The sequence below is a fragment of the Camelus bactrianus genome, chromosome 3, assembly GCF_048773025.1.
Source record: "Camelus bactrianus isolate YW-2024 breed Bactrian camel chromosome 3, ASM4877302v1, whole genome shotgun sequence".
NCBI classification, from domain to species: domain Eukaryota; kingdom Metazoa; phylum Chordata; class Mammalia; order Artiodactyla; family Camelidae; genus Camelus; species Camelus bactrianus.
In genome coordinates, this window is record NC_133541.1 from 111,387,931 (window position 1) to 111,415,756 (window position 27,826).

General features: G+C 47.3%; 1 protein-coding gene and 1 non-coding gene across 5 annotated transcripts in view; both read left to right on the forward strand.

The window, feature by feature from the left end:
- The window catches only part of LARP1 (La ribonucleoprotein 1, translational regulator), a 90,984-nt gene that overhangs the window by 13,983 nt on the left and 49,175 nt on the right, over nt 1-27,826 (forward strand). The window contains exon 1 of one of the 4 annotated variants that reach the window (XM_074360978.1): nt 968-1,235. The exons of 1 other annotated variant lie outside the window; for it this stretch is intronic. Coding sequence is in view for 1 of the 3 variants with exons in the window: in XM_074360975.1 (XP_074217076.1) it covers nt 25,933-26,383 (451 nt within the window). In the remaining 2 variants the exon portion in view is untranslated. Of the gene's footprint in view, nt 1-967; nt 1,236-25,474; nt 26,384-26,604; nt 26,626-27,826 lie in introns of those variants that run through there. 2 more of the 4 variants (XM_074360975.1, XM_074360979.1) reach the window with 2 other exon arrangements.
- Nucleotides 23,148-23,220, forward strand: TRNAV-UAC (transfer RNA valine (anticodon UAC)). Its single transcript has one exon. It is a non-coding gene; the product is annotated as a tRNA-Val (tRNA).

Consider the following 27,826-nt stretch of genomic DNA (forward strand, 5'->3'; position numbering starts at 1 on the left):
ATGATGACTGAAAACAGGCAGCTCTGTTTAAACATTAGAGTGAAAAATTCTGACAATGAAAGTTGAAAGGACCTTCAGCTTTCAACTTCGTAGGAAGGTCCTTACTGTATCCTGTTGGTCAGGATTTGGTTCTTCAGTGTGATCTGCTCTTAGAAATCATAGTTTTTGCCCTCCGGGAGTAAACAGGTGTCTAGAGAGTGGAGAAACAGGAGGTTTTAGCAACGTAGGCTAGTGGGATGATCGCTGCGTTGGTAACCCACGTATGCTGATGAGCTCCAGACTTCAGTTTCCGCCCCTAATACACGAGGATAAAGAAAAGGAAGGAGAGATTTGCAGGAGGGGACTTTGAGCAAGTCATCTCTCTGCATCATTTCCTTATCTATTAAACAAGGGTGGGGATTAGACTGTAGCTACAGTGGCTTTCTTTCTTTTTTCCAAACACACCTGCTCAGAGCCTTTGCGCTTGCAATTCCACTGTATGGGGAAGTCAAAGGCAGGGGACTCAGGGTTGGGTGCTGACAGCATCCTACTCTATTAGCATTCCTTCCAAGAAGGAATGAACTCAAGGATCTGTTTCACCTTTCCAAGCACAGGTTTTCCATCTGAAAGAGCAGGCGTACTGTTAACTCTGGTCTAGGGTGACTGTGAAATAATGAAGCTTCCTAAACTGAACAGCACTAAGCATGTTGCAGAATGTTTTGCCCTTTCTTTACTCCCAGGTCGTTCCCAGAGTTGGGGGTGGGAAAGGAGGAAGAGGAAGGAAGCCAGGACCAGGGCTGTGGAGGAGGGGAGAGCCAGCTGGTTGCCACGGTTTGTTTACTCCCCATTCTGCCCATAGCCTAACAGCCCTCACCTGCTCAGGTGAAGAGGTAGGGGGAGCCTTGCTCAGCCAATGAACTGCCATCGTTCTCTTAAAGGCACCCAGCAACTGGCAGGAAAACCAGCCCTGCCACCTGGAGAGCTCCCGGGCGGATGCCAGGAGGCAACTGTACACGCTAGCGGTAGCTACGCCCTCCGTGGCCACGCCGTGACCCCAGGCCCGGTCACTCCATGTCCTGGGGGGCGCTTTCTTCAGGGAGGCCGCCTCCGCCTTACCCAGCGCTCTCATGCCTAGCTGCCCTGGCCGACGCCCAGGGAGGAAAGGCAGCGTGGCCTTGGCAGCTGCCCGCCAGGAAGGAGCCGACAGGTGCCAGGGAGAAGCCATTTCCCTGTCCTGACCCCCTTCAGCAACCCTGGTGAGTCCTGCCGCTCTGGCCTTCTTGAACCTCAGCACACAGGGTGTGGTGGGAAGATGCCTGTCCTGAGGGGCGAAAACTCGGGTGCTGGTTCCAGCCATGTTATGTGACCTTGAGCAAGTCACCCCAGCTCTCTGAACCTCATGTGTCCCATCTGGGAAAATGAGGAGCTCAGACTTCATGTCAGCTTGCCCCTTTTATTAGTGTCCCCCATCACACCCCTCGTTTTGAAAGATTTTTGTCTGCCAAGCTGTACCTGTTACATAAGAAGTCGTTAATTGGTTTTTCCCCTTGTATGTTAATTGGGGCCCTATCACAACCAATCAGTGTTGTCTGGTCAGCAGGAACAAACCCTGGCAGTACTGCTGAGCTGATGTAAGTTTAGCCAAAGCGAAGACATATGGTGTTTTAGCCTGTCTCTGAGGTCTTATCTAGAGCCAATATTTGATTTTCATTTGGCCCTTTTGAAATATGAGAACTAGGGCATTTGTAATTCCAGAGAATGAGGACCCTAGGTGGGAAGCTTCTAGATCTAGCTTGTATGGTTTATGAGGGTATGAGGCAGAAATACTGCCTTCACATCCCCAGCCCAGCTTTGGTCTCTACCAACACTGCCTCCTGCATGGGATGCATTCTTGACAGTGGGATCCTTTGGTCTGAAAACTTCCCCTGTGGGGCTGGACTGTTCCCACAAGTCCTCACACTGGGTTCATCCCCTCTCTGACTGAGGCTGGGGAACCCTGGATGGGGGAACTGAGGTCTCCCTCAAGTCTCTGCTGGGGGGCTGGTTAGGGGGGGTGATGGGAACAGGTTAGTGTGAACACAAGGCCTGGAAGCCAGGAGTATACGGTGGACACAGCTTGCAATCAGGAGACAGGGCTAATCTGCACTGACTGGCTCTGTGACCTGAGGCTAGTCACCTAACCTCTTTGAACCTCAATTTTCCCAGCTGTAAAGTGGTCACTGTAATCTTGGCAATGCTTGCCTACCAGCATTGTTCTTAGGGCCAAGTGAAATAGTGTCTTTCATGGGAGCTTGGATTCCAGAGATTTTAAGATGCACCTCAAATTTAAAGATTAAAAGAATTCATAAACCTGCATTTTCAAATCAATGAAATAGAGTAATGGATGTTTTGTAAAATGTGACTGCCATGGATAAAGATTTATTCTGATTATGATTGAATCATGACTGCTTGTTGCTTGAGTTCTTTTCCTTTTTCAAAATACCATTTATTGGGACTTTTTGAAATGCAGACTCATAAACAAAAAACGGGAAAACAGCTCACTGAGTAATGGTGTTTTCTTTCTTTCTTTCTTTCTTTCTTTTATTGAAGTATAGTCAGTTTACAATATTGTGTCAATTTCTGGTGTACAGCATAATAGTTCAGTCATACATGTACATACATATATTTGTTTTCATATTTTTCACTAAAGATTACTACAAGATATTGAATATAGTTCCCTGTGCTATACAGTATAACCTTGTTTATCTATTTTATATGTAGTAGTTAGTATCTGCAAATCTCGAACTCCCAATTCATCCCTTCCCACCCCCTTACCCCCCAGTAACCGTAAGTTTGTTTTCTATGTCTGTGAGTCTGTTTTTGTTTTGTAAATAAGTTCATTTGTCTCACTTTTTTAGATTCCACATATAAGTAATACCATATGGTATTTTTCTTTCTCTTTCTGGCTTACTTGAGTTTAAATGACAATCTCCAGATCCATACATGTTCCTGCGAATGGCATTATTTTATTCTTTTTTTATTGCTGAGTAGTATTCCATTGTATAAATATACCACAACTTCTTTATCCAGTCATCCGTCAGTGGACATTTAGGTTGCTTCCATGTCTTGACTATTGTAAATAGTGCTGCTATGAACATTGGGGTGCCTGTGTCTTTTCAAATTAAAGTTCCCTCAGGGTGTATGCCCAGGAGTAGGATTGCCAGATCATATGATAAGTCTACTTTTAGTTTTTTGAGGAATCTCCATACTGTTTTCTGTAACTACTATACTAAACTACATTCCCACCAACAGTGGAGGAGGTTTCCCTTTTCTCCACACCCTCTCCAGCATTTATCGTTTGTGGACTTTTTAATGATGGCCAAGTAATGGTGTTTCCTAATGACTCCTGTAACTGAAACCCAAGCCTGGGATGTGGCCCTAGTGCGTGAGGCAGTATGGTATGTGGTTAGAGCATCCACTTTGGAGTCAGACGATGTTGGGTTCAAATGCAGACTGTAAGACTTACTGGTGACCTTGGGTGTAAGTCACTTTGCTTTGCTATACTTCACTCTCTTCTAAATTCTAAAATGGAGTGGGGAGAGTGTCCGCAGTACTAACTGACTGGTAGCTATTGTTGCTGTTGATATGTTGGGTTTAACTTAGGACAGAGACTCAGAGATTCAAGTGGGCTAGATAAACTGATTCAGGGCGAACCCTGTGATCAGTTTCTCCGTCTATAAAATGGGGCCCCTCACACCCTTGCCACCTTCTTGGTGAAAATGTGGCAGCAGGAGGCTCCAGGGGGATGCTGGATGAGCAAGTGCTTGGCACCCGTCCACTCCCCCGAGCGCACGGGGCTATTGCTACTCCTGGCTTTGGGGGCCCAGCTGAGGTACAAGCCCCTTCTGTTTGTTCATTTGAGCTTCCTCATCCTGTCCTTCCCTCTCCCACTGCTCCCTGCTGAGCTCAGTCATAGGGAATGCAGTTCAGGGGTCGTGACAGTGCAGGAAGGTGAGGTGGAGTGAGAGCTAGAACAGAAGTTTCCCAGGAAAGGGAAAGGCAGCCACTCTTGTCCAGGCTTTGGGCAGATGGTGTGTGAGAGTGTGCGTGTGTGTGCATGTGAGCTAAGGAAACTAAAGTTGAAAAATTCTAAGAGTGTGAAGGCCCCCAACAGGTCATGTTAGCCACCTCCCTGCTCTGGGCAGGAGTCTCTTCTAACCAACACTAGGTTACAGCTGTACCCCAGGGAGCCTCCTAAACATCTTTCCTTGGTAACCAGCTGTGGCATCTCAAAATCCTCCCAAGAGTGTGTGCAGGGTGTGTGTGCACATGTGTGAGGGCCTTGGGTATCTGAGTTAGAGCTCCATGGACACTGAGGTCTCAAACCTCACAGAAGAATAAGTTTGTGGTGGAGGGACTGGGGTGCAGTGGCAGTCGAGGTTTTCTCCAGTCATCATGAAGCTTAGAGGCACTTTGGTTGAGGAGCCACATTTATGGAGTTCCTACTGTGCTCTAAAGATTGTGCTAGGTGCTCTAAATTCTTTACCTCATTTCATCCTTACAGTAGCCCATTTTATCATTCCCATTTTATAAATGAGAGCGCTGAGGCTCAGAGAGGCTACAGATCTTGAATGAGATTGCTCAGCTAAACAAGTGGCAGAGGGTTATAGCAGTACTGATGCCAGAAATTACACAGGTATGAAAACTGAGCTCAGAAGGGGAGATGACTTGTCCGAAGTCACTCAGCAAGATGAGAAAGAGTCAGATCCAGAAGCAAGGTCTCTTGACCTTGAAGCCACTGTTGCCTCCACTCTATTAGCTCAGAGAAGGAAGTTGAGAACGGAAGTGAAAATGACAAGCAAGCCGAGGATCCAGGAGTCCTGGCTCCCCCAAGAAGCCTGGCTGGGCTTGGGGCTCAGGGATTCAGTTCTGTCCTGCTAGACTGAGCCCTGCTGGGTGACCTGTTGGCTTCTGCTCCACTTCTCAGAGTCCCTTTGCTTCTGCCCCAGTTTCCTGTCTCATTTTCCTCAGGCTCAGAGAGGGCACGTTGCCTCCTGGGATCCTGGGTCCTACATGCCCTCTTTTGGCAACAAGCTCCCCAGTCCCCTCTGTTCTGGAAGAGAAGTCCTAGGACAGGGGTTCTTAACCTTATTAATGCCATGGATTCCTCTGCTATCTGGAGAAGCTGACAGGCCTTTCTCAGAATGTTTTTAAATGCGTAAAAGAAAACACATAGGACTCAAGGGAAATCAGTCATACTGAAATAGAGTTATCAAGATATTTTTTAATTTTTTATAATATAATAATATGTTTTTATTAAGACATTGAGAATGAGATTGGACTGCAAATACCATAACTATTGTAATTTTACAGTCATAATGAACATACAAGAAATTTTGGAAGATCCTTGATGTAATTTGTAATGTGATACAAAAATATCTGTGATTTCTCATGGTGACACCGTCACAGGAACCATCAGTACTACTGTGGTCACTGCCTACATTCAAATATTTAACTTGAGTTAGAGGTTAGTGACAATAAAGATGGAGTTTTTTTTTCCATCCAAGCTCAGAGACACCCTGCATTCTATCTGTGGCCTCAGGCCAAGACTCCCTTGCTCTACGATGTTGAAGCAAGTGTCTGTGGTTTGCAAACTGTGGGCCATGGAACCCTGGGCATTGGGGAGTGTCATAGAGGTGGCCAAAGTGTGGGGCAGGCAGGACCACCGTCCAACCAGAGAGCCTCTGAGTCCATCACATCTTCCTCAACCCGAGCAGGGTTTTTATTTGTTTTTTATGGGGTTTTTTGGTGGGTGAGGGTGGGAGAGGTAATTAGGCTTATTTATTTGTTTTTAATTTTTGTTTTTTATGGATGTACTACGGATTAAACTCAGGACCTCATGCAGGCTAAGGGGCGTGTACCCTACCACTGAGCTGTACCCTCCCCCGCCACTCCACCCTGTAGGTTTTTTATTTGAGTTCTTGATGGTGGGTCCAGTGAGATCCCTTTTAAAAAAGGGTTCACCTGTTTTGTTCATATCTGAATGTTAAAAACCTTCAGTTGGACCTGCCCACTCTTCTTGTGACCTAAAGCCAAGCCAAGGCCTAGAGCAAGGGACCTGAGGCACACTGCATTTGGTGACAGGTTTGGGGCTGTGAAGTCCGGGGGAGGTGGGGGGGAAGCACCTGGGCGGGATGAACTTCCTGCTACCTGTGTCTGCCGGCTGTTTCAGGAAAGCAGTCTTCTGTAGCCAAGCATGGGGCCAAGAGTCAGCAGACCTGAACGCGAGGCCCTAGGTCTGACACAGCCTCCACGACCTCAGCCACAAAACAGAGCCCATGATGCATGGATGTTGGGAGGACAAAATGAGAAAGTTTTCTTTGTCCTATTGATCATAGTTGTATAATGTTACATGAGTTACAGGTGTATAATATAATGACTCACAGTTTTTAAAGCTTATACTCCATTTATAATTACTATAAAATACTGGCTATATTCCCTGTGTCGTACCATATATCCTTGTAGCTTAGTTCATACCTAAGAGTTGATGCCTCTTACTCCCCTCCTCGCTTCCCTCCCGACACTGGTAACCACTGGTTTGTTCTCTGTATCTGTGAGTCTGCTTCTTTTTTTGTTATATTCACTAGTTTGTTGTGTTTTTTACTTTTTTTTTAATTGAGGTATAGTCAGCTTACAAGGTGGTGTCAATTTCTGGTGTACAGCACAATGCTTCAGTCACACATGAACACACATATGTTCGTTTTCGTATTCTTTTTCACTGTGATCTGCTACAAGATATCGAATATAGTTCCCTGTGCTATATAGCATAAACTTGTTCATCTATTTTATTTATACCAGTCAGTATCTGCAAATCTCGAGCTCCCAGTTTATCCCTTCCTGTTGTGTTTTTTAGATTCCACTTGTAAGTGATATCATACAGTATTTGCACAATGAGAAAGTTTAAGGAAATAGAAGAATTGCTGAAGGAATTTTAATGTATTTGTCTCTAAGCCTGAGACTCTTTTCTCCACTCTCCTTTGGGGTCTTTCTCTCTACAGCAACAAACCCTCTGTCCCGCGCAGTAGAATCCCAGTCACCCAGCAGGGCGACATAGTCAGTTTTGTGGTGCAACAGCCAGTCGGTCAGTCACCCTGCCTGCAGCTGACCTCCTAAACTCCTCCTCTTTGCTGTCCCTACTGCCATGTCATGATCTCTGGCCTGCATTTCTCTCACAGCCCCCAGTCTCTCTCTGCTCCACTCTGCCTTCCATGGAGCCCAGACACGTTCTTACCGTAAATTCTGACCATGTCTTCTGCTTCAAGGCCTGTGGTGTTTCCCCACTGCACACAAGGCTGGGTGCCACCTCCAGGGCTTGGCAATCCGGACACCTCAGGATATGCCTCCAGCCTCCCACACTCTCCCTTTCCCAGCATTTCTCCCCTCCTCCAGCCGGGAGGCTGCCGCACTCCTGTTGCTGGAGTCCCCTGCCTTCTGCATGAGCCCCGACCGTAGTGTAAGGACTGGGAGCTTCGGGAAGACTGGATAATTCAGCAAGCTAGGAATGCTTTCCCCCCAGAGGCTGATGTGGGGGCAGGGGGAGCTGAGCGTGCAGGGGACTCAGAGGAGTTCCACTAATGGGGTCAGGGGACAGGTGTGGCTCTCTTCTCTGTCTGGACCAGGAAGGGTTTATTTTCAGAGACCAGCAGAGAGTGGGGAGCATCTTGCACAGTCAGGGGGAGTCTACCATTTGCTCATCCAAACCACGGATCACCAGGCACAGAAGACAGCAGGGGGATGGGGAATTCATAGAATCCCTGATTCTTAGAATGTCAGAGCTAGAAGGGACCGTGTGGATGTTTCCTCTAACTGCGTTCTGCTTCAAACAAAAAGGTACAGCCCAGGAAAGGGGAATGGCTTGCCCAAGGTCACACGAATTTGAGGCAGAGCCTGGACTGGCGCTGACATCTGATTTTCCTCCCAGGTTCCATGTCCTGGGCTCTGGCCTCTGGACTCCCACCAGGAAACTGAGTAACTGGCCAAGGACTGATTTACCAAAAATGGATTAATGTGTCACTTCTGAGCAATGCAATGCTGGCTCTTACCAGGGGTTCTCAGTACCTTAACCCAAAGGTCTCCAGCTGGGGGACAGTGAGTGACAGGTTATAAGTATGGTGAGATATAGAGGCTGCAGGTCTCAGGTGGAGCCCAGGGTAGCCAGAGCCCCCAGCTCTGACAGGACAGTCACCTGTACGCCTCAAACAGTCTCATTATGTTCACCCAGAGGGCGTCCAGATGTTGGCATGTGCTGTCATGGGAACAGCTGGGAAGCACTGCCTTGACCCCAAGGCACGAATACTTTAGGGGTGGTGTTGGCAGAAGTGGGGAAAGGGAGAGTCTGAAGACACAGGTTCTGGTTCTAGCTCTACTGTTTCTTGTATGTTGACTTGTGTGTTCTGCAGGAAAAAAATAATAGGAGAAAAAATAAGAGGTACTGTTTATTATGTTTCATGTAACCTTTCAAACAGTTCTTTAAGTAGATATTATTTTATCAACTCCATTATACAGATGAGGAAACAGAGTCAAGGAAATTAAGGGACTGAGCCAATATCCCACAACTAGGAAGTGGTGGGGCGACAATGTGAGCCCGAGTCTGTCTTCCTCTGGATTCTGTGCTCTTAACTACTCGTCATATGGATTTGTCTCCAGGAGTAATGGCAGAGAAAGAGCTGGGTCTTTCAGCCCTGCTCCCCTGACATCACTCCAGACTGCCAGGCTTCAGGGTGGCCTTCAGCAGGAGGGAAGCAGGCAGTAGGGTCCTGAAGACCCTTAGGAGATAGATACCTGCACCCTTGCCTTCAAGGGTGTGAGATTACCGGCAGGACTTGGAGTGGGTATTTTGCATGAAGAGAACCATGACCCTCCAGTAGAGCCCCCAGGCCCCAGGGAGGGAAAGGTGATGTTGCATCATTGGTTGCTGCACTACCTCTGAAACTCACAGAAATAAGGCACCTTGTTCACCATGCTGAACCTCCCTTAAACAATAACTCCTCTTTACAGATCCAGAGGTTCTGCCAAGTACTTTATACACATGGGCTCACTTTAATCTTCTCTATAGCACTATCTCGGGTATCTCCTGTTATAATCTCCACTTTACCAGGCGAAGGGTCTAAAGCTGCAAAAGTTCATGGAAAATTCCCAAGGCCACACGGTTGGTAAGTGGCAGAACTGGGATTTAAACTCAGGTCTACGTGACACCCAAGCCCACGAGGCTCTTGACCTTTATCTTACAGTGCAATCTGGCAGAGTGGGGAAAGGCACTGTTCTGGTTCTGGATTCAAGGCCAGTGACTTCTTAGTGGACCTTAGTCAAGGCAAGTCTTCTCTGGGCCCAATATCTAGGACTACGGAAAGGTAATTCTTTTCTGCCTATAGTTTAAAATTATGAAATTGAAAGCAATTTACAAACTGTTATCCATTTATTCACTTTGACTAATAGATAAAAGTTGAAGTGATATTATGGGCCTTGACCTCAAGAGGTCTTGCATTTTTAGCATTCATCCTTTTGGAATCCAGCTGCCACATAAAAAAAAAAAAACAGACAAACTTGAGCCTGTCCTGCTGATGTGGGGAGAATGGCACAGCCAGGAGCCAGCATCAACCACCAGAGAGATGAGTGAGGCATAGATCTGTCTGTGGCCAACCAAGACAGCAAACCTACTCAGTACTTTGGACGGAGAAACTTTAATATAAATAATTATTCATTATAATGGGGGTTGAAGTAACAAGGGACCAACAAATAAGAAGTAAAGAGAACTCTAAAAAATATAGGAATATCAGATATAAGGAGCAGCCACTATCCCTAGGGCTGAGATAGGGCACCTGAGGAAAAGCCCCCTTCCCCTAACTCCTGCCATCCAGGGCTGAAATCCAGATCCTATTGGAAAGGACATGGCTAGTGCCCAGTGAATGGCAGAGAAGTCACTGTGGTACCATGCCAGGTCAGTGGATTTGGTTGATCTGAAAGTTGCTGGAAATGTACCCTCTCAAAGCCACTCACAGAAATGTCTCACCAGAGACACTTTGCTACAAAAGCATTTGATAGGAATTCCTGGGTCAGCTGCTGGCTGCTGGGCACTGGACCCTGATGCTGGAGAAGCCATCCTTTACAGGAGCTGGGCATGGGAGAGTGCAGGCGCCTGGTGAGCCCGCCCACTGAAACCAGGAAGCTAAAACCCTTTTTTACTTTAATGTCCCTCCAACTCCCTCTGCTGACAAAATTGATAATCCTGCCCCCAGCAAAAGAAAAAGATGTTGAAAAGGCCCAGATCCATTTTCCTAGAGCAGACAAAAAGGGTAAACAGTGCAGACCATCTTGGCCTATCCAGCCCCAGTCAACCTCTGTGACTACGTCTGTGTGAGCAACCCAGATGGACTAGCAGCGCTGTCTAGCGGAGCCCAGCCCAAATTGCCAACTGGCAGAATTTTAGGCATATAAATGTGGTTGTTTTTAAACCCTAGGTTTTGGGATAGTCTGTTTTTGCAAACTGTTGTAATATCAATGTTGCAAGCAATCTGGATTGTTTTCCAGTTCCCACTCTTGAGTGTTTCTTTGTGTGTGCTGTTTCCTCGGTCCAAAGTGACATTCTTGGCCCTCTCTGCTTGATAATGTATTTTCCTGCAACTATATAATTAATGTTATATTGACTTACAGCACATATGTAGAAAACTACATGAGTCATAAATGTACAGCTTGATACATTTTCACCAAGTGCTTATCCTTTGTAATCTGCAATTGGTTGCCTCCCGCTCTGTCACTAGCCATGTCCCCGAAGGTTAAGCACTGTTCTCACTTCTTATACCATGGTGAGCTTTGCCTGGTTTTGCACTTTATGTTAATAGGTCTATGGTGTGTTCTCTTCTGTGGCTTCTTTAGCTCAACATTATATTTGTGAGATTCATCCACATTACTGTGTGTAGCTATAGTTTATTTTCATCACTGTGTAGTTTTCAATTTTGTGAATATATTGTAGTTGATTTATCTGTTCTATTGAAGGATGTTCAAGTTGTTTCTAGTTGGGGTCTCTAATAAAAAGTGTTGCTTGCACGTGCCTTTTGGTGAACATATGTATGTATGCATTTCTATTGGTTTTTCTTAGGAGTAGAATTATTGGACTTTAGAGCACTCTCAGTGTATTAAATCTTAAAAAACAATCAAAATATAAAATGGTATACATAGATTAACAGCCATATGTGAAAGGAGAGAAAAAAACCCAAATACCAGTGTATGGAGTAAAAAGACATTAGAAGAGAAAAATAAAACAAAATTTTGTCATGGTTTATAAAGAAAGTAGGGGTGATTTTTTTCCTCTTGACATACTATCTTCCCCATTAGTTGTGTAGTGACCACATATTCTTTTATAGTCATAAGAAACATTTAATCCTTTTGATTTACAAAGTCTTGCTCAAGTGCCACCTCCTTCCAAGTAGCATACCCAGATCACCACAGCCAGCCAATGTCTTACTTCATTTTTACACTTTCCAGAGCAAAATCACATTTCAGCAGGAACACAGAGAAGCCTAGAGAGGACCCAGAGTAGATATTCTCATCCTTTCCCTACAGTCACAGAAATTTCATCAGCAGCTCACATTTCTCAAAAGAGTATCCCAGTTTGCCAGTAAGAGAGGCAGGGATATGAACCCAGGTTACTATCTCTATTTTCAACATAAAAGCACTTGATCCTGAAAGACTTTCAGCAATAGGCCCATTGTCATTCAGCAGAGCATCGGTAGAGACATTCTAAACAGCTCATTCAAGTAAGAGGAATCTGGTACAAAACCTATAATCCACCAAGTATATTTTGAACAGAGCAAAGAATCAGGGGTGGAGATTAAGAAGAAAGCAAACATTTGGAAACCTCAGCTTTGCATTACCAGTTATGGAACTTTGAACAAATTAATCTACTTCTCTGAACTTCAGTTCCCTCTGAAGGGAACTGTTCCCTGTTGGAGGGATGAGAGTGGACTCATTTCCAGGATGGCAAATAGGTGGTGGTGGCTGCTGAGAGTGCTGTGTTGAGAAAGATGCTGAGGGCAAGGCCAGGCTTAGTGATCGAGTGCTATGATTGGTTAATAATTTCTGCCATGAGCAGGGGGTTCAAGATTGGTATTGTGTTTATTAGAAATTTACTTATCTTTCCTGGACAAGTTGCTCTTCAGGATCCTTTCCCGCCCTGTGTTCAGAGTTGCCAGGTTTAGATATATTCGTATGTCTGGTGGGCATTCTATTCATCCAATAGGCAATTCTCTTAATTCCAAAGGGGAAGGAATTTTAATTATCTTCTAAAACTATAGCCTTGTCTCCAGAAATCTATGTGATATATATTTAAATAATCCATAAGACTGTCAGAGATCCTTGGAGAGGGAAATGTCTGAATACAAAGTGTTAATTACATAATTGTAATCATTCTTTTGAGATAAATCATATTACAATTGCCATATTGTAATTTCCTTCTGCACATCGCCCTCCCCTTGGGTTGAATTTGGTCCTGGGAAGTGAGTGTGTGTCCGGACTGGTTGTAGTCAGTATATATGGGCTGTGGGGTCAGTATATGGATGAAGAAGGGGAATGTCCAGGTACAGTACCAGGGTCCCAGACCACTCAAGACTGACTCATTCATCAGCTCTGTCTGGACTCACCTGGAATGTTACATGGCTTGGGATTTCTGGAGGGGTTGACCTTTGTCTTATCCTTGAAACAAATACCCTACAACCATTGGGAGAATGGTAGGGATGTTGTGTGAACAATTTAAGTAACACATAAATTATGTTTGTGGCTGATGAAGGGACCCATGAACAGGATGACAGGTGAGTACATCATGCAGGTCTAGCCAAATAGTCAGGCTTCCAGTAACACAGACTCTGGAATCAGACTGCTGTGGGTTTGAACATAGCTTTGACATTTATAAATGAGTTTGTACCAGTTACATAACCTGTTTTCTCATCTGCAAAATGGGTTTAATAACAGTCCCTACTTCAGAGGGTTATGGTATGAGATAATTCATGGAAAGGACAAGTATCTGGCACAGGTTAAGCTTGCCCTACATAGGAAATATTACTATTAATATTATTATCTTAAAATTAATTATTATTTTTAAATTATTTATTTATGGGTTTTTTGGGGGGGCAGTAAATGGACTTTTATTTATTAATTTATTTACCTTAATGGAAGTACTGGAGATTGAATCCAGGACCTTGTGGATGCTAAGCACACGCTCTACTGCTGAGCTATACCCTCCCCCTTAAAATTAGTTATTAACAGTGATTTCTAATTATATATAAAATAAAACTCAAAAATACAGATTCAATGTCTGTAAATTTTGTGGACATCAAAGACAGAGGCTGGAATGGGGTGAAGTTTTTGTTGTTGTTGTTTCAATAAGTCACAAAATGCTCTGTTAAAAAAATGCTCTGTTAAAAAAAGTTAGAAAATACAGATTGGCAGATTAACAAAATCAGAACCCAGAAATAACTACTGTTTACTTTTGGCGTCATCCCAATGATGATGATGTGCATATATTAGAACAAGATAGGACATTTGACACAAATAGTATCACACTGAACAAGCTTTTTGTTTGTTTGTTTTTGTTTTTGTTTTATAGCCAGCTGTTTTTCAGTGAGTAAAGGAAGCTCTACAGGAAAATGTATTGGGTTTTTGTTTATTTGTTTGTTCTTTTTTTTATTGTGATAAAAGACACCTAACATAAAATTTTGCATTTTAAATTGTACAGCTCAGTAATGTTAAGTTTATTCATGTTGTTGTAAAGCAGATCTCCAGATCTTTTTCACCTTGCAATTCTGAAACTCTGCACCCTTTTCTCCCTTCCCCTAGCCTGTGGCAACCACCATTCTACTTTGTTTCTATGAATTTGACTACTTTAGATGTCCCACAGAAGTGGAATCATACAGTATCTTTAGTGATTAGTGATTGGCTTATTTCATTTAGCATGATGTCCTCACGCTGTAGCATGTGGCAGAGTTTCCTTCCTTTTTAAAGCTGAATAATATTCTATTGTCTATATGGGCCACATTTGTTTATTCATTCCTCCACTGATGTGCATTTGGGTTGTTTCTGCCTCTTGGCTATTATAAATGATGCTGCTATGATTATGGATGTACAAATACCTCTTCAAGACCCTGCTTTCCATCCTGTTGAATATATACCCAAGAGTGGGATTGCTGGATCATTGCTGGATAATTTTTTGAGGCAGCTACATACTGTTTTCCATAGTGGTTGCATCATTTTACATTCTCATCAGCAGTGTACAAGGGATCTGATTTCTCCGCATTGTCTCCAGCAGTTGTTATTTTCATTCCCTTTTTTGATAGTAGCCATCCTAATGAGTATGAGGTGAACAAGGGCATTGTTTTAACACGCTTCTAGGGGGAATGTTCCAATTCTTCAAAAGAGGAGACCCTTTTGATACTGAGAAGTGTGGAGTCTTCCTTTTTATATGTAAACGACTAACAAACTGTTCTGAAATGTATTAAATTTAATCTCAGTAAATGTGTTCAGTTTTGTGGATTAGCCTCTCCCACCTCCATCTCTCCAAATTTTAGGGCGTTTACTTATCGAAGGACAGTTACTAGTTTTGTGAGGCTGCAGCCAGTCAGGGCTTCATACTTCTTTCTCCTTCTCAGAAACCAAGCTGCCTCCCAATGCCTCGCTCTCTGATCTCCTCCAAGCTTTCAATCTCCTCCTCCTTCCTCAGTTCCCTACCCCTGCCCTCTCCTCTTAAATGAGGTGTTCTCCATTGTTCTAGCTTTCCAGCCAGACTCCATCCCCTTCCCCGCAGCCCTCCCCATCTGAGGCCCTGAAATCCCCCTGATTTTACTTTCACACTGGGCCCCAGGAGCCTTCAAATCTTGGTCTCTGGCTTCAGGCCCTTGGCTAACCTGCTCAAGGGGGTCCATGCACCCGTGTGTGTGAGTGTGTGTGTGAGCGTGTGAGTGTGTGTGTCTAAGGTGAGATTTTACAAGCTGCCATTCCCTTAGCAGTGTTTGTTTGCATGTACGCATCTCACCACACTGAATTATCACCCTGTTGTAGAGATGCATTCTTTTTTCTACAACCTGATCCCTGCACACCAGACAGCATCTAATCTGGTCCCCCTGAAGAAACAGCAGGCTGTTACAATGCTTGCAGAAACCCTGTCTGAGAGACTGTGCTGGCTCTTAAGTTCTTCCTAAGGGCTTTTCATGAGCCCTTTATATTATCTGTTATTTTTCCTCTCAATGTTGACCTTTGACATTGACCCCCCCCATGATACAGGACTCTGCCATAGCATTTTATCTTTTTTTAAAAATTGAGTTAAATTTACTACAATATACCATACAGATTTTAAGTGTACAGTTCAGTAGGTTTTGGTTTTTTTTCTGTGTGGTCTTTATTTCAATGCCAGTGTTACAGATAAAACACAAATGTTCCAGTTAGAAGAAGGAATTTAAACGGAATGCCAAGGCCCTAGCCAGGCTTAGGAAGTGTACAGTTCAATAAGTTTTGACAAACGTAAACCTCTATGAATTACAAGAGCTTAACACACAATCAGCTAATTTAGAGAAATTGCAGGGGTCCACAGAACTATTGGAAAGAGTATGGAGTTTGGAGTCAAGAGACCTGGTTACCTAGTCAAGCCTCTGGCATCAATCTGCTGTGTGACTTTGGGCTGGTGGCTTTGCCTCTCTAGGCCTTGGTTTCTGATCTGTACAGTGAGGAAGCTGTCTCTAGGGGCCTCCTCCCGCTGTAGGTCCACATGGCCTGACAGCTATTAGACAAAAGTCACGCGAGACTTCCTGAAGTTATGCAGAGCTCCTGTGTCCTGCTAACATTTGCAAAGTGAATGTATCTCACCTGCCAATCAAATTGCTGAAGAAGAGACACAGAAGAAATAATCAATAATTGTAACAATAAACAAAGATGGCAGAAATCAGCCAAAGCAAGCCCTATATCCTGTAGGAAGTTAACAAATGCTTGTAAGTAAACCCTTCTCAAATTTGTGTGCTCTGGTACATTAATGAAAGAAGATTCTGAAGGGATTAGCTTCAAATTCACGACAAGTACCCAAAACACATTGCCAAATAGGTTGAGTTTAGCTGTTTTGCTGTTTGGAAGCGAATATGCTTTGCTTAAAGATATCAGGGCTTCTCCAAGAACATAAGATGAATCCCTCACATTTAGACAGCATTTTTCACTTTTCAAAGCTTTCTTGTCCATTTCTCATTCGATCTATACATCAGTTCTATGGTGGGAAGCAGGACAGGGATTATGTCCTCTCCTTTTCTCAGGTGAGGATCCTGAGGCCTGGAAAGATGAAGTGAATGTTCTCACAGTCACCAGCGAGCACAACCTTCTGGTGGCCCAGCCCTGCGTCTTTGGGCCCCACTGTCTCTTTTGCAAACAAGAGAACAGAGTCCCTGAAGAACTAAAAACAATAAAAACAAGAAGAACAGTCATAGCGGCAGTTAATAGTAGCAGACATTTATTGCCTTCTCACTAGGTATTAACACTTGTAATTCTCCCAGCAGCCCAATGAGGGTTCTCTCTGTTTACAGAAGAGGAAATGGGGGCACAGAGAGGGGTCATGGCTTGCTCAAGCTCACACAGCAAGGAGGTTGCGGAGCTGGGATTCCTCCCAGGCCACCTGGCTCAGAGGCCTGGCCCTTCACTCCTGTGCTATACTGCCTCCTATTTCACTGTGGTGCTAATTAAAGAACTTCCTAAACAAAGCCATTCATTGACAAGATGAGCAGCTCTGAGAGGGGGTGAGGCCCCTATTCTGAGCACTTCAAGTGGAGTCTCGGTGATGGTGATCACCACTGAACAGATATGCTGAAGGCTGAGGGTTGGGTCAGGCATCCTGGAAGGTCCCTTCTAACCACAGAGTATAAGATTTCATGAAAACTCTCACAGAGTCCAGTCTTTCATTTCATGACATTGACAAGTCCCCCTGGCTCCCAGGCTTCCAGATTGAACATCCTCTCCCAGCCCGTCCTGCCTGCCAACCAGCCCATCCTCGTGGGCACTGGGATCAGTGAGCTGGGAGAACAGGTGGCTGTGTGTGGATCATCCTGAAAATCTGACAGCATGGTCTCCAGCCCAGGGACTGGGGAGGAGGGGACAGCAGAACACTAAATTACAGGGTGTCTGCTGCCTGATTAAATCAGTATCCTGTGTGCAGTGCTGTGGAGATGCAACACGTCGGGCTCACTCCTGGGCCCAAGGCCCAGATGTTAGCCACCGAACCACAGTCAGAGCCCCAGGGGCTCTCAGCAGCCCCTCATTCAGCCACTGCCTTTCACCTGTGGCGCTACTGAGGCCCAGAGAGGGGAAGCAACTTGCCAGAGGTCACACAGCATTCATTCAGCAAAGTATTAAGGGTCACTGTGCCAAACACTGTACTTGGGGCTGGGAATACCAAGGGTGAACAAAATAGCCACAAGCCCCAGTTTACACATTAGTGGAGGAAATGGGCGAAAAGCAGGTCAACACATAAAATCAGAGATTGTGATCTGTGCTGTGAAGAACATGGAGTACTTCAGCCAAGTAGATCCAAGGAGGACTCTCCAGGAAGGGGCCATTTATACTGCAGCTTGAAGGATGAGAAATGTTTGCTGTTTGTGTGTGTATGTTGGGGGGGTGTGTTCCAGGCGGTGGGAATTCTATGCTCTAGAGCCCCGAGTTCTACATGTTTGAGGGGCTGGCACACGGCAGGGCAGGAGAGGGGAGCAGAGAGGGGTCGGAGGTGGATGGAGTCTGGAGCACATGGGGTCTTGTGGGCTGAGGTGAAAGGTCTGGAGTTTATATTTATTGCACTATGAAGCCATTGGAGGTTTTTTGCAAGGGAGTGCCAGATGTGCGGTAACATTTCCTGCTTTTCCCAGTTGAGGGGCTCCCTGGGAGCCAAGTCACCCTGGAGGCTTGCAGCAAACACGCCAGGCAGTGCTACCAGTGCAAAATGAGCCCAGCTGGCTATTCCTTGTCTTCAGTGATCTCTCTGCCCTTTACCCACAATTAGGTAATTAGGCCACTCGCATTACTTCAAGTTCTCACTTCCTACCATGTGTCATAGATCCAGAGACTCAAATGCTGTAGGACCCGTGGGAATTGGCAAACCTCTCTGATCCAGTGACTGCCACTGGGACAGGCAGTCAGGCAGCTTCATTAGTTTGCCACAGCCTTTCTCCAGCTCATTCCTGCAACCAGGACTTACCTTCTTTGCTGTAGAAGTGTGAAATGTTAGAAACTGCTGTCAAGACTGCTCAGATGGGAAGAAATTCAGTTCTAGATGGCTACAGCTAGACAGGCCATAATTCATACTTTGCCTTCTGAGATCACATCTCCCTCCAGGTGCCTTGTGCAGTGCTGAGTCTTCAGGGGTAATGACACAGATCAGTAATCCAATCAACAAACACTGACAATATGTATTGACTGTGGACTTCCTGGGTCACATGACCTCATCAGAGCTAAAGGGCAACTCATTTCTTTCCTCTTCTCAACCGAGGAAGAGGCCTGGGGAAATCTTGGCAGGGGATGTCTTGGCAGGGAAACTCATAAACATCCCTGAAGGTCATCAAATGCCAAATTGATCTGCTCTTCCCCAACTCTCCCCACCTCCCTTTTAATCTAGACAGTTCCCACTCTCCAGTTTTCAGTCCTAACTCAGGTACCTCCAAGAAGTCTTCCCTGACTACCTCTTCCCCATCCCTCTGGCCTGTGTTCCTCTCTGCCTCCCCTTTAGTCTCTTGAACTTGTCTATACCAGGTGTTCAGTGACAGGCATGGCATCCACCTGTGCAGGGATCTAAATGAGAGTGGTTAGCTGGGAGTGACAGACCTGGGGCCTGAGGAGGCTGGGGCCTGAGGCTCACTAGTGTGTGCTGGGCCCATCTAATCACAGTTAAATTCAATTTGAAAAAAATATCCTGTGGGCCAAACAAAACATGCCTGTGGGCTGAAATTGGCCAGAGGGCTGACAGCTCACAACAGCTAGGATATTATCCAGAGGGGAAGGCATTGCATTTGGAATCTTTAGACCTCCTGGAGTGGCCTCCAACTAGCAGCATGAGTCCAGATAAATACCTAATTTTTCTGAGCCTTAATTTCCCTATCTGTACCTTAGGGTAACACTGGCTCTGCTTTCTGCTGGGATTTGAAGAATGTTTGCCTTGACTCTAGGCCAATGACTACTACACTCTTTATAATTATAGCAGACATTTATTCAGCACTTAGCATTTGTCAGGCACTGTTCTAAGCACTTTACAAGTATTGACTCACTCAGTTCTCAAAATAATCTTAAGAGGTAGGTGCTGTTATATCCATTTTGTAGATGAGAAAACTGAGGCAGAGAGAGATGAGGGAACTTGCCCAAGGTTACAGAGCTGGTGGGTGGTAGATCTGGGACTATAAAACCCTTACACAAATAATGGTTCATTTGACATTCTCAGAATTTTATCAGGCAAATATTTCCCTTTTCATCATTTTTTTAGATGGAAACACTGAAGGTCAGAGAAGTGAAGTAATTTGCTTGATGTCACACAGCTAGGAAGGGGCAAACCTGAACCTGAACCCAACTCTTTGACCCCAAAACCTTTCCCCTATTTTTCTGTGCCATAGGTAAAGGACAGTCAACTGGCCTGTGAAGAGAACAGTGTGTTGGTATATGGAGTTTTGTTCCCTGGGGCAGAAAACACGTCTTGCCCTTTCTTGTTTATACTCCAGTCCGTAAGTCAGGGCCATTCTGTCCTGGAGCTCAGTACCTGTGACTACTTACGGTCATGCTGCCGGGAAAACTGCTTTCTGCCTTCATTTTGGCTGCTGATTTCCACCTGTCTCCGTGAACTTGGATGTTTCTTGACCCTGGAATGTTTAAACATGGTTACCTTAGTTCAACTGTGGGAGTTTTGCATTCTCAGTGTGTGCTGTATGTGTTACCTGTGATGTGCAGGGGTTTGGAATGGGAGGGGAGAGACCTGGCTTCTGATCTTGATTCTCCTGCCCCAGCATCCTGGAGCAAGTCACGGAATTTCTGTGGGGTTCTGTTTTGTTTTGTTTTCTTTTTCTTTTATCTTTCTCTCTCCCTCTCTCTATATATTTATTGATGTATAGCCAGTTTACAATGTTGTGTCAATTTCTGGTGTACAGCACAATACTTCAGTCATATAGGAACATACATACATTCGCTTTCATATTCTCTTTCACCATAAGTTACTACAAGATATTGAATATAGTTCCCTGTGCTATACAGTATAAGCTTATTTATCTATTCTACTTTTTGAAATCCCATTCCCACCCCCCGCCCCCTTGGAAACCACAAGTTTGACAGTATTGTTCTATTTACCAAAACACTGGTGTGATCAGAAGTGATCCTGCATTCATTCATTCATTCCTTTGTCCAGAAAACACACTGTGTAGAGGTAGCCCTGATGATTACTACAAGGGACACTAAGAAGAATGGGGTACAATCCTTGCCTTCAAGAAGCATATTATAATCTAGATGGAGGATAAGGCATATTCATAAATAACCATAAATGAGGGTAGAAAGAAAGTAAAGAATATTGTATGCTTTAGGGAAATTGCCACTAGGAATTCAGAGTAGGGAGAAATCTATTCCAGTTCTGGAGACTAAATAAAATTTTGTGAAGAAGTTGGCATTTTGTGCTGAGCCTTGAAAGACTGGTAAAATTCTGGACAAATGGAAATAGGATGTCATTACTGCAATAAGAAAGTAATGAAAGGTAATGTTTACTTAGCGCATACTACATGCCAGGCATTGTGCTATGGAATTAACACACATTTTCTCATTTAAGGCTCACTTGAAGCTCTATGAGAAAAGTAGTATCATCATTTCCAAGTTACAGATGGGGAAACTGAGGCTTAGAGAGAGGTTAAATATTTGCCCAGAGTCACAAGATGGTCGAGCTGGGATTCACAGAGGACCTCACTATGAACAGCTATGTCACAGTGAGAGAAGTAACTGACTGAGGCAGCAAAACACGAGGCCCACAGGGCATTAGATGGGGACCTTCCTGAAGGAATGGAAGCTGTGTGTCTTGGTCACCAATCCGTGTCCAGGGCCTGGGCAGTAGCTGACACATGGTAGATATCTAATAAATGCTTGTCAAATGAAAGAAACAGGGAGTGGTCTACTGTCGCTGGAGTGTAGGGCGTGGGGCTAGAAGTAACGGTATAGGCAGGGATGTGAGTTTGGAGATTTTTAAGCAGAAGCAGGGCCTGTCCAAGTCCATCAAAGACCCAGAGAAATGGGTTAGGCAGGGTGGGGGCACGCTGCATGGCAGGGAGAACAGTTAGTGGGGAAGCCCATCAGGGGATGACTTGAGGACGTGCAGGGAGGGTCGTGGGGCGGAGGGAAGGGGCTGTATAGGTAGAATGCAGTGAAAAGAGGCCACAGGTGGTGCCTGTCTCTAACTCATCTCTGTCAGACCTTGTTCACTGCAAACCCATCCTCTTCTTTCACCAAGCTTGCCAGGTGGATTGGGTGGCTTCTAAGTCTACTTCTTCATCCGTAAAATGGGGACCATCATTCTTACAAAAAAAGGTTGCCCTGGGGGTTAACCAGGTATTAAGGGAATGGCCAGTACCCTCCCGTGCTCCTTAGCCCCCTTAAGTAAACAATTGCTGTTCACTTCTACTTCACAAGAGGAGATCTAGGCTGAGTCTCCTCTCATGAACTGAAATAAATTTCTTGGCATGTGCCAGAAGGCCCAAGAGTCTTCAGGGTTTGGGAGCACACTCCCCAGACCATACAGTTTCTGTGGCTGAGGGCCCTCCCTTGCTAACCCCACTACTCCTCCACATCCGTATAAAGAGGCCTTAAGCCCAGGAGCCCCTGGTATCAGGTTAGTGATACAGTCCAAGTTCTTCCAGAAACACAAAGTCCTTTGAAAAATCAAACTCAAAGAGGAATAAAATTGAATATCCAAACGTGTTAAATTTTCCTTCCCACCAGGCATAGATAACGTCATGAAACCCACCCTCTGTTTACCTATGCTTCCCCAAAAGAAGAGTTTCAAGGAAACTATATCTTTCTTCACATCCATAAGCCTGATGGGCAGGTATGCTTCCCGTGTTGAGAATGGAGACATGGAAGCTCAGGAAGGCTCAGGAGGCTGCCCAAGTCATTCAGCCGAGCCAGAGATGGGACCAGGCTGTAAACCAGGTCTCCTGTCTCTTGTCCCTCATCTGGCCTCCTCCGTCTCCTTTAGGAAGTTTCCAGCACCCGGAGCAAACACGCACATAATTAATTACAAATTGGTATCTGGACCCACTTTATTATTTTTATTTTTGAAGTTTGATTTTCTCACTCTGTGTGTCTGTGAGTTTTAAGCCTGTGATGTGTTGAAGCCCAGGACACAGCACAAGTTAGTCTGTTCCTTGTTGCTTTCTGCCTAAAGCTAATCTTATTTACCTTTTCTTTTGGCCGGAGATCACCTATTACTTAATTCCTTGGTCCCCTCAGTTAGAGTTTATCTTTTGGGCAGACAGGATTCAGTGCTTTAGTATCTTTCCCAGTCCTATGTATTTGATGAGTTCTCCATAAATACTTGTGGATATGACAGCCGAGGGAAGAGAGGCAGGCCTCACAGTGTGGTGTGGTGGGTAAGAACAGGCCTGGTGAGTTACACTGCCTGGAAGAAGCCCACTCTGATAGTCAGCTGTTGCCTGGGACTGCAGGCACCCACCTTACTTTCTTTTTCTGAACTTCAGTTGCTTTCATTTGTAAATGAAGATAATAACAGCTCCAAGGCCTAGCCTAGTGCCTGGCACATAGTATGGACACAATAGATATTTGTGGAAATAATACCTATGTCATTGGGTTATTGTGAGGATTAAAGGAGACAATGAATGTCACGTATTTCTCATAGAACCTAGCATATATTTAGTAGTTACTTAATGAAAGTAGCTACTCTGAACTGTTCGATCATTAATATTTAGAACACATGCATATAGAATGCTATAATGGGGCAGGAATTTAAAAAAAAAAACTGAATTCAAATCCCCATCCTATCATTTCCAGTAGGAAAAGCTACTGGATTTAGGATCAGGAGATTCAGGTGTGAGAGCTGACTCTACCATGGACTAGCTATGTAACCTTGGTTAAGTAACTTTTCGGGGTGGGGGAGTAATAGCTCAGTGGTAGAGTGCATGCCTTACGTGCATGAGGTTCTGGGTTGAATCCCCAGTACCTCCAATTAAAATAGTTAAAAAACCCCCACCTAATTACCTCCCCCCCAAACAAATAAAAACAATAAGTAAGTAACTTCTCTGAACTTCAGTCTCCTGAAAAGCAAGGGGATTGAGTAATCATTAAGATTCCTTTTTCCAGCTCTAACAGCCTCAGTCTAAGATGTAGTCTCATGCCGGTCTCTTACCTTCTCTGGCCCCAGTTTGCCCATCTGTAAAACGGCACATGAATGTTCAGGAGCCCCTCTCTGGGGCATTGCACTGGTATGCAGATCCTAGTGCCCTTCCAGTCTCCATACAGGGCCTGGTGATACTTGTTCAGCTTGGACTGAGTGCTAGGTGGCATGAACTAGTTACTTGTCCATACAGAGCCCTGGTCCCCTCATAAAGTTGTACGAGATCACCTCTCCCCTCTGCCTCCAATTATAGGAATATACAAAAGAATGACCAACAGTGACCATTGTGTCCTGTCTTAAAAAGTTCAGAGAGGGTCTAATGTGAATCCTCTTCAGGAAATACTTATCAATAAATAAAAAACAGTGCATTCTAGTGGCAATGCACAATAGTTTACCTTTGATTAGGTTACATATAATTATGAAGAATCCTGCTTAAATTCATTGAGATCCATTTAATCGTTTAATCATTACTTCCCTTGGTACCTCTTTTGAAGCCTCAGTCTCTAATTTACACAGCACTTTGACTGACATATCACTTGACTCCTCACAAGAGCTGAGAAGGTAGGAGCAAGTCAAGCATAATTTATCCCATTTTTCAACTAGGAAAGGGGTCCCAGCGAAGTGCTGAGAGCTGGCCAGGGTGTGGAGGCCACATTACAAATTATGGAAGGGTTGGGACTAGACATCAGATTGCCTAGCTGTTGCCACCAGCACCTCTCTTCAGTAGTCCTGGTTACAACAACCCTACAACTGGCCTTTTCCCTTGGGGCAGTTCCAAGAGGCTTTTCAATCAGCCTTCTCCTCTGTCCAGTTGGTTATGTGCCAGAGGCCAGGACTTTGCCAAGTGAAGTGTGGGGCCACAAGCACCCAAAGGGTCTTGTTAGACATGCAGATTTCTGGGTCCAGTCCAAGACATGCCTGATTCCAAATGCGTCAGAATGTGCATTCAAGGTTTCCCCTCATCGTACAAACTAAAATAGCGGATCTAGTGTAACCTATTACTGTAGTAATTACTGTCTTCAGATACAAAACGAGCACTTGCTTATCAGTTAATTTGCTTTTTTCTCCACCTTAGAATGTAAATTCCATCAGGACAGGGACCTTGTTAGCCTGGTTTTATTTCCAAACTCTGCTTCCTAGAATCCCCATAGTAAGAGGTCGGTAAATATTTAATTGCACTAAAATTTGAAACCGCTGCCGTATACCACTTACACATTTTACAATCGGGAAACTGAGGCCCAACTGCTGCAGAGTTGGTAAGGGGCAGGGTCCGGATAAAATCTCAGATCTCCAGAGTGCCAATCAGGCTTGGTTTATCTACCCTCCCCCACCCCCGCCGCAAGCAATCTTTATAAAAAATGAAATCCACTTGACAAAAAAGACATTTCCTGTCCATAAATTCTTGGTGTCGGGGCTTGGCCGGGTTGGGGTCTGCTAGTAATTCCCTGGTCATTTCCTAGGTGCCCGATGGCTCCAAGGGTTAAAGGACTGCCTTCCGGGCCGGGCGTCAAATCCAACTCGGGACACTGTCCCGGCAGGGCGGGCTGGGAGGAGCCGAGCACAGTCCGCGGAGGTGAGGGCGGCTCGCCCAAGGTCACCCAGGCGGGGCCTGGAGGGGCCAGGCCCACGGGGCACCCGAGAGCCGGCAGCACCCCTCTCCATCATTCTGTAAATCGAGGGTGACATTAATGGCTCCTTCCCAGCGTAATCTGGCGCACCCAAACTAAAGAGCGCGAGCAGGCCCGGCCGGCCGCGTGGCCCGTTCCCATGTGCTCCACCTGCGTCCGCTTTCACGCGCTGGCCCTTTAAGGCACTTCCCCCTCTTTACCACCCCACCTCTCCGGCCCCGCTCACCGCCCCCCCTCCCGAATTGCATCAGGCACGTGCTCGCCCCCGTCGGGTCTGAGTACCCCTCACCCCCAGGCTCCGAGGTGCGTCGGGGAATCGGCGGCGAGGGGCGGGGTAAAGGGCGGGGCCGCGAAGCCGTGCGCGCGCCCTCCCGCCGCCTTCGCCCGACCGTCGCCCAGGGCCGGCCCTGGCGGGCGCGCCCCCGCTGCGCCGTCCCCTCCCCTCGCCCGCTGCGTCGCGAGGCGCGCGCCCGCCCGCCGCCTGCCGCGGATCGCGTGGTCAGCTCGGCTCGCCGCGCCTCTCCCCCGTCCGTCCATATTGCTGCAGCCCCCGAGCCGGGAAGCCCGGGCCGCCCCGGGGGCTGGGGGGAGGGAGGGACGGGACGAGAAGCCTGCCAGGCTCGGGGTGGGGGCGCCTCGTGAAGAACGGGCGGGGGGGGGACGCACGCCGAGGAGGCCTGGACCGCAGAGTGGGGGGCCTTCCTCCCCCCCCCGCCCCGCCAGCGGGCCTTGGATCTACGGCGGCTGCATCCGACCGGGAGGGGGGCCGCGCCTAGCGTGAACCCCGACCCTTCTCCGCAAGGACTGGGGCCCAGCGCCCCGGAGGAAGGCGTCGCGGGCGCTCTGAGAGCCAAGTTCGAGGCGGGGGAGGCAGCCTCGGGCGCGCCCGGCTTCTCCGGGGGGGCGGGCGCGCAGATGGCCACTCAGGTGGAGCCGCTGCTGCCCGGGGGCGCTCCGCTCTTGCAGGCCGAAGAGCACGGGGGGCTGGTGAGGAAGAAGCCGCCGCCGCCGCCGCCGCCGCCGCCGCCTGAGGGCAAGGGCGAGCCCGGGGCGAACGACGTCGGAGGGGGGGAGCAGGACGGCGGCGCCCGGAGACCTCGGCCGTCCTGCGCCAAGCCACACAAGGAGGGCACCGGGCAGCTGGAGCGCGAGAGCCCTCGGCCGCCGCCGCAGCCGCCCGGCGCCGAGGGCCTGGCCGTCAGCGACGGAGAGGAGGGCGGCGGCGGCGGCGAGCCGGGCGGTGGCGGAGGAGCCCCGGGCGCCGGGCGCCGAGACTTCGTGGAGGCCCCTCCGCCCAAGGTGAACCCGTGGACTAAGAACGCCCTGCCGCCCGTCCTGGCCACCGTGAACGGACAGTCTCCTCCAGGTGGGTCTCTCTGCTTGATATCCTGGGTTCGGGGACCTTTTCCGGGGACATAGGCGTCCCCTCCCCCAGCGGCCTCCAGAGCCCAGGGGTCCGCCGCTGGTCGTGGTGACTCGGGATTTTTTTTTTTTTTTTTTGCCTCCTAATTCGGGTCGCCGTGCCCTGCCCCCCGAAGCACTCGGGAACCTGTCCCTGCCGGAGGACCTGGTCGCCAGGAGGCCACGGCTACCGCCTGGGCCGCAGCGGTTAGTGGGCAACGGCGTGGTCCGGGCCTACCTCGCTGGGAGAGGGTGGGCGTTGGTTTCGGTGAAAAGGGCCCTCTCCCCTTACCGCGTGTTGGTGTAAGAGACGGTTTCTAGCCTGAACCTTCTTCGGGAAGCCCCCTACCACCCTGCCTCATGCTCCCCGTTTTGGTAGCGTTGTGATCGTCCCCATGTTGTAAATGTTTAATGAGCATATGTCATGGGCAGCAAAGCGCCCGGCGATGAGTTCATACTGACCGTACTGATTCAGGTTTTAAAACTTAACAAGTTTTGTTCCCGAGTAGGTGGTGGTAAGCGGTAGAATCACCATTGGCGACGGGTTGAGGGGTCGGTTACGGGGAGAATGGAGAGAAGAGGAAACCCAACGTGTCATTGAATTCGGTGCTTTCCCTCCCTGATCCTGGGGACCTTCCGCCTTGAGAGGGAGCCGGATGGCGAGTGTGCGGGGCATCCAGTGAAGGGGTTGGCGGAAAATGTGAGGCGATTAAGGGGGCATGCGGCGACGCGAGGGGCGTGTGGCGGCGGGGGAGGGAGTGGCCGGGCCCGGCGGGCGGGTGACAGTTGGGTGCCATGCGCCGCTCCGCCGGCCCGCGGGCTGCTCGTGGCCACTCGGCCTCGGCGTTCGGCGCCCGCCGCGGCGCTGGGGGTGGAAGGCGGGTGCTGGCGGGCGTCGCGGCCGGGAGTGTGTGTGTGCGCGCCGGTGTGAGTGCGCGTCCCCCTTTCCCGGCATTCCTCCGCAGCCGGGACAACGTGGTGCCTCCCCGCGCGGGGAGCGACATGTGACCGCCGACCGACGCGCCCCGCGCCCTCCCTCTCCCTGTTCGGCTTTTGGGTCCATTTCGACCTGGCCCCTTGGGGGAGGTGGGCGTGCAGGAAATCCCAGCAGAGCCGTGTCATTGTGCAGAAAGCGGCGGTGCAGAAGATGGAGCCCCGGCTCGGCTTCCCTTTACCGAGAACAGATCGTCGGCTTTGGTGGGAATTGCGCCGGCGCTCCTCCCTTTGCAGGCGTGTAGAGATACCGTGGGGCTCGATTCTTTGGCCCTATTGTAGTGGACCGGTACTAATAAACGCGCTTGGAGCTAGAATGATGGCCTTTGGTTATAGCCCTAGTGCATTTTCAAAACTCCTCCCCTTCTGTAGTCGCTGATTGAAGCTGACTGGCTTAAACCATCAAAATGGGGAA